Source organism: Clytia hemisphaerica, unplaced genomic scaffold (genome assembly GCF_902728285.1).
Source record: "Clytia hemisphaerica strain Z4C2 unplaced genomic scaffold, Clytia hemisphaerica genome assembly, whole genome shotgun sequence".
NCBI classification, from domain to species: domain Eukaryota; kingdom Metazoa; phylum Cnidaria; class Hydrozoa; order Leptothecata; family Clytiidae; genus Clytia; species Clytia hemisphaerica.
Window position 1 is genome coordinate 899,552 of NW_027104274.1, and position 12,090 is coordinate 911,641.

Consider the following 12,090-nt stretch of genomic DNA (forward strand, 5'->3'; position numbering starts at 1 on the left):
GTATTAAATTTCGCGATTGCCGACTTCTGGAAAGTTTTCGCGTGTATTAAATTTCGCGATTCACTAAACTAGGTATTTTCAGAAAGTGGGAATATAAAGCAAGAAAAAGACTGATTTTTCTTGAAACACAACGTTTTTGATGTAAAAATGCTAACAAAATACTAAGAAAAATTTTTCGCGTGTATTTAATTTCGCGATTTTGTAATTTTGAAAAATTTAAACAGTATTAAATTTCGCGAAAATTGGCCAAAAAACTCGCGAAATTAAGTACCCGCGAAAATTTGTAACACGCGAAAATATATACCAATAATGTATGTGGTATAAGCGGAAGAGATATGGAGAATATTTTGTTCTGAGTGCAGTATTATTTATGTACATCTGTAAATATCGAATAGTTATTTTTATATAATGATATTTTATCTTATTTGATAAATGGTTTTTGATTATCATTTTCTCGTTCAAAGGGTTTTAAACTTTTCTTAGCTGCTATTAGCCTGATTTTCATTAAGAAACCTTGCTAAATTTCTGCTATCGGGTGTGGTGATTGGTGTAAACAAACTTGGCGGGAAAAAACACTAAAAATAAGCCTTAAGCGGTTGAATTGCAATGGGAATAACTTGGATAAAAGATTGCTTTTCAAAAGGAGGCAGAAAAATAAAAAAACGAAAGATCATTTTTGAAGATAGCCTCCCCCTTCCCAAGATGCACGAAGGGTTAAAGCGAAAGGACTTTAGTACTTTACTATCTTTTCGAGTAAGAAATTTCAAACGCATTCTAAAGTCTATTCACGATAAGTGTGCACTCTTTTTTCATTTACCTATACCTTTTGAAGGAATTCTTCAATTTTTATAAATTTGGTATCATTGGAAAGATGTTAGTGAGTGGAACAATTTGAAATTAAAAAATCTTTAAAAAAATTATAAAAATGAAGATGAAAATAAAGAAGAAAAAAATGAAGATCTTGTAGAAAGGTGATATGACTTTCATTTTCACTGAAGTGGCTCCTTGATTATCGAACATTATCACTGTGAAAAAATTTCTCAAAAATAATCATTCAGTCAAAAGATATCAAGCAAAGTTATAAGCTGATTGACGTCTAAAAACGGTGTTTTCTGCTGTTTTTTGCTGTTTTTTGGGGTCAATCACTTATCAACTTTGTATCATAACTTTTTAATGAATATATATTTTAGTAAAATTTCTTCACAGTGATGATCTCCTAAGATCAAAGAATCTCTCCAGTGAAAATGAAAGTTATAGTACTTTTCTACAAGATCTTCATTTTTTTCTTCTTCATTTTCATGTTCATTTTTAGAAATTTTTTAAACACTTTTTTATTTCAAATTGTTCCACTCAAAAATATCTCTCCAACGATACCAAATTTATAAAGATTGAAGAATTCCTTCAAAAGTTATAGGTGAAAGAAAAAAGAGTGCACACTTATCGTGAACAGACTTTAGGGTCACTTTTTTCACCAGTCTTGGTAAAAATTTTGGAATGCGTGTTTTGGATTAGCTGACTTTTACTTGTTTGTGATTCGAATTTTGATAATACTCCGTTGTAAAATAAATGTAAATATTTTATTAGTTGAATACAATATTGGAAATATTATAGCCTGTAGTTGATTGAATTTCAAAATGTAGAAATATTTATCTTATACCTATGGCTTACATGAGATGAAAAATACGTATGTTAAATTTTCTCAAGCCTTCACAATGCAGAGTGTTGACTTCATTTATGGGAGTTTTGTGTTCTTCGAGATTTTACAGTATGTGGCCCCCAAAACGTCGATCAAATTTAAAATTTCTCTCAAATCTAGAGGAAAAGAGGTTTTACAAAAATTTTTGCTGCATGAAAAACTTTTCAATTTCAACAATATTTTTCAATCGCTCAAAGATAGCTTTTTCTAATGGGCCCCAAAACGGAGGTTTGAAATTTTTGTGATTTCCCGAGATATCTTTAAGATATGAATACAAAGTTTTGACCATAGTTTTGAAATGTGATTTAGAGGGTTTTGGGCATGAATTTGTTTGATAAAAATTTTACAGTATACCCCTGGTTGTCAAAACGCAGGTTTGGGGCACCCAAAACGTAGGTGTAGTTAAAATCAAATTATTAAGCCCAGTGGTAAAAGGGGGAGAAACATGAACATATTTGTGTTTTCCTTTAAATTTACAACCCGATGGATGTAAAACTTATGGTTTTTATTAAATATTTCAAGATTCTCGATGATACAAATTCCAAACTGAAAATTTAGAAATTTTCAAAATGACAATTTTGATGTAACAACGTCTTAATCAAGTTTCTGAAAACCAATCTCTTTTGAAGATAGTTCCATTCATGAATGGAATATGCTGTGAAAAATATTAACTGAAACTGAAAATATTAAGCTTTAAAGGTATTCTTCTCCTTCATTTTGCAAAAAAATGACAGAATTTGCCGTTTTTGCTGATTCAGCGAAAATTTTATATGTAATATTAATTTTTTGATATAAACTATTATTTCAAGCTGATAGGAATGGAATTCCAAGATTTTTTGCTGTGTCTCATATTTAGAATTTTCGGTTTTGTCAATGCTGGTTCTAGGACCCCAAAATACTGGTTGACCTTTAAGATGCTATATCTTTGACCCATCCTCTAAAGTCACAGATGTATCTGCATTTTCTGAAAGGCATTAGGTGTAGAAAGTTTCCTATACCCCATTTTCATAACTTATTTTCACTATCCATGGAGCTAGAGTCAGTTATATGCAATTTTTATCTAATTTTGGTGTTGAAATATGTCCTTCAGACGCAAATATGTTATTTTGAAGCTGTCTCAAACCATCAAAAACATGCTCATTTTTAAGTATAACCATCATTCTTTCAAAATAAACAAAAAACGTCTAATTCTGATAAATCTACAGGTCAAAATCCTAATTTTAATGACGATCTACGTTTTGGGGCCATATACTGTTAGTAGTTGTCTTACTGTCTTTGGGACCTTTAGTGATCCATTTATGATGGTATTTTACTCCCGGGGGGGGGAGTAAAACCTTAAAAAGTGGCCAAAATGACTAAAAGTAGACGCAAAATTCAAAATTTTTTCTTATTTCCACCCTGAAGTTGTCAAAAACACCAAAAGTCGACCCTGGAGATAAACATCTTGAAATTTAGTAAATTTTAGACCCTGTATGTCAGATATCTTCAGAGCTTAAAAAGGGACCCTGACCAGTGGCACGTTCCCGTACCCAATTCTGCCTAAGTACCCCCCCCCCTGGATTTTACTAAAGTTTATTATATATTTTTTGACAACTTCAACTCATAAGAACAAAGCTGGTTGCCGAATATAAGATTCCGTACCTTAGAGCACAATGGTGTATAAGAAGAATTATTAATGGACGAGAGACGAAAGCATCAAAAAAATATCTGGGTACTGGGAGAATCAACTTACACAGTCAAACTAAAAAATTTTAATCCCAATCTGGTAAATACTATATTATTCTTTAAAACGAGTAACATTCGGAGCACAATATATAAAATAAAATTTTAAATGAAAGGGCCTAGGTCATTTTCATGACTTTTTGTTTCACCCCTGGCTGAAAAATGATTAAAAAATGAACTACAAACTTTTTTGTCCTTTTCATCTATAGAAATATCAATTTTAATTGATAAATTATAATTTCAGTACTATTTTTGATAAATTTAAATTTTATAAAGATATTCTGAATTATATGTTTAAGGATGGAACGTGAGATAATGACTATCCATTTCTCATTGCTTTCTTTGTTCTTTTCTTTTGTTCCCTTTTATTTTCTTTCCTTTTCTCTTGCTCTCTCTTTCTTTGATTCTCCGACGTTTCGCTTCTTCGTCATTTTGTTGTTCTCCTCCTTGCTGGTCGGCCGATTTCTCTTCAGTTGACTGTTCTCCTCTGGTTGCTGTGTCTCCTCCGTCTTGTTGGTCTCCTTCGGTTGTTTGGTTTCCTTCGGTTGCTTGATTTCCTCCGGTTGCTTGTTCTCCTCCGGTTGTTTGGTCTCCTTCGATTGGTGGGTCTTCTCCGGTTTTTTGGTCTCCTTCGGTTGCTTGTTCTCCTCCGTTTGTTTGGTCTCCTTCGGTTGCTTGTTCTCCTCCGTTTGTTAGGTCTCCTTCGGTTGCTTGGTCTTCTCCGGTTGTTTGGTCTCCTCCAGTTGTTTGATCGTCTTGTTGGTCTCCAGTAAATGATGACCTAATGCTTTTCTTTCCTACTTTGAAGACCTTTTTCTTTCCTCGTCTTTTGCTTTTTCTACTTTTGATCCTTCGACGTTTCGCTTCCTCGTCACTTTTTGAATTTTGCTGTTGTCCTCCATTTTCATTTTCTACTTCTCCTTCTTCTGGCTCTCCTCCTTCTTGTGGTTCTTCTGCATTTTGTTGCATATCATTTTGCTGTGTTTCATTTTGCTGTGTTTCATTTTGTTGTGTTTCAGTGGGTGGTGACCGGATGCTACTCTCTCCTCCTTTGGCAACTCCTTTGTTTCTTTCGTATCTTTGTTTCTCTGTCTGATCTCCTTCTACAAGATCTTTCATTGCCTCGTACGGCTGTGCGATCCCTCCTGTGAAGGGGGCCCCACCTTCTTCTGTATCAACAACTGGGCTTACATCTGGAGGGGAGGTAGTTGAAGGTTCTGGTTGTGGTAAGGCAGGAACAGAGAGTTCGGGCTGTGAGATGACCTCAATCGGTAGTTTTGGAGGTGGCATGGTTTCTCGAGGAGGGGGTGTTTGGGTTTGAGGAGGAGGCGGAGGTGTTTCCGGTGGGGAAGGTGTCTCGGTAGGTGAGGGTGTTTTCGGAGGAGAGGGTGTTTCCGGAGGAGAAGGTGTTTCCGGCGGAGAGGGTGGACCAATGGGTGTTGAGATGGGTGTCATTTGTGTTGTTAGGGGCGTTATCATTTGTATGTTATCATAAGCTGCTAAGTGTAGACTGAAACTGAAATGTGGGTCTCTTGAGGAGTCAAGAACAGCAAAGCCAACAAGACGAGGAGTGCTTGGATTCTATAACAAAGAAATTAATGATTTCTTACTCAACTGATTTTTCTAAGCTAACTTGAAGGACATTGTGAAAGAGCAAAAAATTACGAAAGATTGAGCATCGTCACTAGAGAGAAATGACGTTATGTCTATGTCAGTCCAAGGGGTAAATCACCCGAATAATTGTGTTCAAGATTTTGATTTATTTTTTATTTATGTTTTATTTTCAAAATAATGTTTTATTTGTGATTTATTTGTGATTTATTTTTAAGGTGTTCGAGATTTCTTTTAGTGATTTACCCCCCCCCCCCTCATCATAGTGTCCTATCCCCCCTCTTTTAAAATGGGGGAATCGTTTTCAAAAATCTAGGGGTGCCAATCAAAAGGGGGGAGAAAAAAATAGCTCCAAAAGTCAAGGAAGAGAAAAAATCGGAAAAAAAAAGATTCTTCTGCTCCTGTAACCTTTGTCTGATCATCTAGAAATAAATGTTCTACATATTTCCATACGCAATGCGGACCCCCGGACAATGCGGACCCCCGGGCAGAGGGACTTTTTCATGTTTTAGGGGGGTGAACCAACCTACTAGGACACTATGCTCATGTCAGTCAATAAAATTCCTTTCTATCAAAAATATTCGAATGCTGCGTTGTCTGTTGGGTAGCATTACTTTCAGCATTAGAGAGAAAAAAATAGCTCCAAAAGTCAAGGAAGAGAAAAAATCGGAAAAAAAAAAGATTCTTCTGCTCCTGTAACCTTTGTCTGATCATCTAGAAATAAATGTTCTACATATTTCCATACGCAATGCGGACCCCCGGACAATGCGGACCCCCGGGCAGAGGGACACTATGCTCATGTCAGTCAATAAAATTCCTTTCTATCAAAAATATTCGAATGCTGCGTTGTCTGTTGGGTAGCATTACTTTCAGCATTACTTAAGTTTTCACTAACCGCTAAGAACCACTCCACTCTTTTTTATAAGCATAATCTTTGTAAGCATATTAAGGCTCAAATTTGCAAAAAGACAGTGCTAAGCATAGCTCCAAGTTGGAAAATTTATCATTCAAATTTTGTTTCGAAAATATGGAAACAATGAGACATGGAGGTAGACAACGAAAATAGTTTGAAATAGAATACTGTACGCCTTTCTTTCAGAGGGGATTAAATCATAAAAAGGTTAAGATGAAAATGAAAATCAACGAAAATTGACGATGTATTTAAATAAATATTAAACGTAAGCATATGAAAGGATTAAAAGTGAAAATGAGAAGTCAAAAATGAGGATGTGTTGAAAAAACTTCCGTAAGCATATGACCAAGCATAATTTGAGGCTAAATGGGAATGTATCCGGGGGGGGGGGGGGGGGTACTTAGGCAAAAATAGGTGCTGGGTATGTGCGGACGGTAAGGGTCGGGTTTTTCACCTTTCAAAGTCTCTCTAAGGGTTACAAAAATCAGGAAATTTCAAAGTAGTCTCTCTAAGGGTGGGAAAAATCTCGATTTTTAGAAACAAAATTTGATTTTGAGAGAAAAAATTACAAAAAAGTCTCACTAAGGGTAGGAAATTTTTGAAAATCAGAGAAAATTTTTCGAAAAAGTCTCTCTAAGGGTCACTTTTTCACTTTTTCACTAAAATTTGGTGTCTCTAAGGGTCGGTTTTCGGAGGTCCCGTCCACACATACCCCTCATTCACCCCCCCCCGGATAATGAGCCTCAGCCTGAATTTCACATTTGCTTAATAACAACAAAGTGAGTGTAGTAGTTTTACCTTTAAATAAATGCTGGTTTGAACCCCTTGCGAGTCGCTTATATGAAATAAACTTTTTCAGATATTTTCAAATACCCGTCTCTGCTCATTGTTTTTGTTGCGAGAAAAAGTTTTCCGCTAAAACAAGAATTGTTACGTTGAATATTGTTATATACCTTAATAAATCTCGAGATGTAGTTTTGATGTAGACCAGTCAATGGGACATCGAGACCATAATAAATGTCTACCATCATGTTCATTGCTATGGAGAACCATCTTTGTAGAATTTGCTGGAAGTGACGTTGTGTGTTGAAGCAACTCTTCCTATTAAATTGCACAATGACCTTAGATCGAAAATAAAATGGAATTTATAGAATTTAAATGTGAATAAAGGTTTAAAATCTCGAAATCTGGGTTAAATCTGGATAGCTCTAATCCATACTTAATTTTTAGTTTTCGAGCAGTGTGAGTGTTTTCTAGACTATTGAAATAGTAACCAATGATACTATAGATAACGTTCACCACGTTCGCTTTGCAAAGCTATTTCCAAACTAATCTCACGGCTTTTTCCCCCACTATTATTATCAACATTCCAGTTTTGCCCGGTTTGTGAGTACGAAAAAACGACTCATGTTTTCGAACACGTCAGGAAAAGGTTGCTATCTGGACATTCTTATATCTCAAAATACTTGATCTGATGGATAATATTTCCTTTATTTTAATTAACTTAATGGAGATATTTCCGGGGGGGACACTCATATGGTCCGACCCACGGCATGTGCCACCCTTAAGGGTAGGTTTTTCGACATCCTCGAAATGCACTTTAAGGGTGAAGGGGTTTCACGGTTGGCGGAGGAGTGGAATCAGCCCTTTCTTCGGACGGAGTAGCGGAATTTGGCGAAAATTTAGACGGAATTACGGAAATTGGGTTCTCTGACGGAGACGGAAAATTAGACAATTTTAGTGCGGAAAAACGGAATTTAGCAAAAAAATTTGCGGAATTTCGGAATTGGTAAAAGATATTCAAAATTTGCGGAATTTTCGACAAAAAAATTGAATTTCAAAGGAATTTTCGGTGACGGAATTTTGGTTCAATTTAAGACGGTTTGACGGAAATTGGAGAAAAAATTGGCGGAATTGCGGAATCGGGTACCACCTGAAACCCCCCCCCCGGTGAACTGATTTGTTTTGCATATTGTGTCGACATCTCAGGCTCATTTTCAGATGGCTTCAGCAAAATAAGAGATGAAATCAAACTACATTGTAAGTTTCAGAATCGTTCGGTAAAATACCTGTTCACTGCTCAAAATCTGCACTAAAAGGGCACATACTGTCGTTTAGAAATCGAACGCCCCCTGGAAATATTTAGACCAATATCTTATTCTCCTATTCTTATCTTACTTATTATCTTTGTATACTAATAAGTGAAGACTGAGTAGGTAAGTGAGACTATTATTACTAGAAATAGTGAATTTCAAGAAGCAGCCACCGACGTAAAACTTGTTTTTCAGCTGGAAGAATTTAGAAACTTTTAGAACTCAGATTCCCAAATATTCTGGTCATAAATTCATATTCAGCACAGATCTGATTATGATTAGAACAGATATCGTTTTTTAAGCTAATTCTCCATTTTTAAGAACAGATCACCACTTCCAGTAGGGCTTACTAGAAATTTTGTAGATGAAGCATCTTTGATGGCTTCTTCCCTGAAATGAAATTCAGTGGTACTCATCTTACCTCATCAATATGTTCCATGAGGTCATTACTTTCTAGAGTCTCCTTGAAATAAGGATCGCCATATCTTTCAACAGTCGAACAGCTTGGTGAGATGGTAATCAGAACACCAACCAGCGATGACTTCGTTCGCAGACGGTTGAATTCTTTCACAAAAACATCAAAGTATTTGTTGCGGACACCACTCATGAAAAAGTTGATTCCATCAAATCGTTCTCTAAAGTAAAATGAGAAGAAAACTTTTTCTATACACTTTTTCGATCATAGCCGCCAATTACCACGCGGGCATTTTTTTGTCCGTTGTACCACCCTAAAACCGACCCAGTCTTTTTTTCGCACCTATAGACAATAAACAAAGTGTAAAAAAAGGATTGGATTGAGTTTAGGAAGGGTAAAACGGACAAAGAACGCCTGTGCAGCAATCGGCGGCTACGGTCGAAAAGATGTATTCTCTCTATATATCTATCATTTTGCATTGGATCTGTTGCGGGATGATTCAGTTTTCCTTGCTATATTCTTCTCTCTTAAATTAAGTCGTCCCTATACTATTGATTTTTTTTTGTTCCGGGGGGGGGGCACCCGATTGAAAACGACCGTACGCGCGGTACAAAATTAGGCCTTTGAAATCGGAACCTTACAGTGCAGAGAAAATTTAGCAAAATTTGAATAAGTTTGGATGAAAATCGACCCTTATGGTGTATTTTCTAGGAATTATTTGACCATTTTTAAGCGAAACATGGTCAGATTTTTCAAATTTTGCACCCTGGTAGTTCACTTTTTCTCATCTTGTTCATTTCGACCCGTACAGTGCACTTCAAGTTTAAGAAGCTTGGAAAGTACGGTAGGACGTTGACCTTGAGTGCCCCCGGGGTTTTGTTCATGTTTTTTCCGATGTTATGTTTTACTACGGTTATTTTTATTCAGTGTCAAACCTTACAAATAAAAAAAAAGGCGAGGAATGCAGACTTACCCTAAGAATGGTCTAGTCTTAACATGACCCTGACCAGCGAAATACGTCATCCAAATTTTCTTGGCTAGCTTTTTTGCTTCCTTCTTTTTCTTGAAATATGATTGAGGACCACCGATTCCCAATAAAACTTGCTTTTGCAGCTCATGACATCGTCCAATCCCAACCGAGATATCGATACATTGGTTTCGGCCAATAGAATTTTTGCATTTGAATTGCATTGGTTTTCCATCTAAAGAAAGATTGCTTCTTAGAGGTTTTGAAAAGTTTACTGGTTTGGAAGCAACAGACAAAGCTGCTTAATAGTGCATATGAATAAAAAAAACGTTTGATGACTTACTTTTGAATTCAATAAATCCCACAATAATTTTTGTGTAAGGCGAATACTCGCATGTTTTGGCCAAATTGTTTTTATTTTTCGATTTCGCGTTCCAAAATCCGATGACAGAGTGTTGTGCACTGATAGTTCCTAAAATGAGAATTAGAAGTAAGATGAAATTTGAAAGGCTGCCGTAAAATGGATAACCACGCGTTCTTGTTTAAATGACCATGTTCACTAAAGTCTGTCTAGGTATAATCTGCAGCAGAGACAAAAAAGGTTATAACTTTTGATAGAATTTGAATTAAAGTCTGTCCACATATAATTGGCAGTGGAAACAAAAAAGGCTGCAACTTTTGATACCTTTCGAATCAGATAGCGTTTTTGTGCTCGTTGAAAAGATAATCATGAGTGGAATAATTTCAAATAAAAAAATCTGATTTTATCTTGAAAAACGAAGATGAAAAATGAAGAAGAAAAAAATCAATTTCTTCCCTATTTGAGCTATAAATACTTATTTCACAATAATGGAAATTTAATCTTAGCTTATCTTCATTGTGAAAAAAATTTTCAAAAATATTTATTCAGTCAAAAGATATTGACTTAATTGTGCAGCTCATTGACCTCAAAAAAGGGTACTTTTTGCTGCTTTTTGCTGTTTTTTGGTCCCAATCAGGCCAAGACTTTTGTCCATAACTTTCGACTGAATAAATTTTTTTGAAAATTTTTTTCACAATGAAGATGAGCTAAGATTCACATTTTATTATTGTGAAATTAGTATTTAAAGCTCAAATAGGGAAGAAGTTGATTTTTTTCTTCTTCATTTTTCATCTCCGTTTTTCAAAATAAAATCAGATTTTTTTATTTGAAATTATTCCACTCGTGATTATCTTTTCAACGAGCACAAAAACGCTATCTGATTCGAAAGGTATCAAAAGTTGCAGCCTTTTTTGTTTCCACTGCCAATTATATGTGGACATACTTTAGATAGCGGTTTTGTGCTTCTTTTTAAATCTAAGATATTTTTTGATTGTTTTTTTTTTGATGATATTCCACTCTTCAATATCTTTTCAACAAGCAAAAAAAACACTATTCAATCCGAAATCTATCAAAAGTTTTTTGTCTCTGATGCAAAATATATAGAGACAAAATTTAATTGTAACTTTGCCCGCCGTATGTTGTCTAGCCACTTATGCTAAGCAAAGTTCTACAGCGATAGGAATCAAGGCTCAAAGCTTCACGCATATAACCATGTGTGTTTTACAGTGCTGAGTCTTTTCGCTATTGTAGGTTTTAAGACATAGGTTAACTAGATGCATATACATTATAAGTTTATTAAAAAATTCTTTACCTATGCAGCATAACACCAGAGCCCCGAACAAGCTCAATGATTTGACCATCTTTCTTCTTCAATTGTTTACTCAACAATGAAAATGGTTTGAAAATGGATTGCCACAAATTGAGGCTACCATAATAATTTGATGCCATGTTGATCTGATCTTTTTGTTTTTGTGCACTGTTCCCATCAGGAGTATGCTGTGAGCCCGCAATGGCCGCTCCAAGGGTCAAAAATTTGGTAGCTCATTTAAGCATGGTTTTTAAATGGCTGAAATCGTTTTCACAGCAGGTTTGATTACGAAATGCAAATACGATGAAGAATGTCATATTCATTCAATGCCAGTGAATATGAGATAATTAGAATATAAGAGTTTTAAAAGTTTAACAAATAAAAATCCATTTTCTATAGCTCTTTTCGGGAATTTGATGATAAAACTTTAATTTTTCCTGGCTATTAAAAGAATTGAATTAATTAAAAATTTTCGGAAAAACTTTCTAAATTAATACATAAAAATTATGACTGTTTTTTCTACGAAAAATTGTGATGAAAAATTGTTCAAAAAGTGCTATTTTCAAGGTTTTGAGACAGAGAAGCTTTTACAAGAGTTTTCCCTAAAGTTTACTTTTAGTTTGGTTAAAGATACACCATCTAATGAAAAAAATGTTTTTTCTTCGCCGAGAATAGGGTTCTCGAAGTTGAAATACTCTTCTTCGCAAAAGTCTTCATCTTCTTCTTTTTTAAATTCTTTCATTGTGATTTTTAAATTTTCAGATACATGAATAGTTGGCCTAACAGAAAATGTATAACGTCCATAGTTTTTTTGGTTACATCAGGCAGAAATCCGAGAAATCTATATTTTGAACATGGCAAATATGAAAAATTCACTATGGTCAGAGCCCTTGTCTAATACATGAGTAATTATAAACAGGGATCGGAAAATGATGGTTGGAAGCACTTAGAGTAACCACAAATAGATGGTGCCATGAAATACAAACATACAGTAATCAGATAG

At 35.1% G+C, this 12,090-nt stretch overlaps 1 protein-coding gene across 1 annotated transcript; it reads right to left on the reverse strand.

Annotated features, from left to right (window-relative positions):
- Positions 1-3,674: 3,674 nt before the first annotated feature.
- On the reverse strand, positions 3,675-11,530 carry LOC136816773 (uncharacterized). Its single transcript, XM_067073095.1, has 6 exons — positions 11,091-11,530; positions 9,761-9,889; positions 9,424-9,652; positions 8,457-8,670; positions 6,896-7,063; positions 3,675-4,999 (listed from the first exon to the last, which is right to left on the reverse strand). The coding sequence occupies exons 1-6, from the start codon at positions 11,137-11,139 to the stop codon at positions 3,749-3,751; spliced, it is 2,040 nt and encodes a 679-aa protein (XP_066929196.1). The 5' UTR covers positions 11,140-11,530; the 3' UTR covers positions 3,675-3,748.
- Between the last annotated feature and the right edge of the window lie 560 nt (positions 11,531-12,090).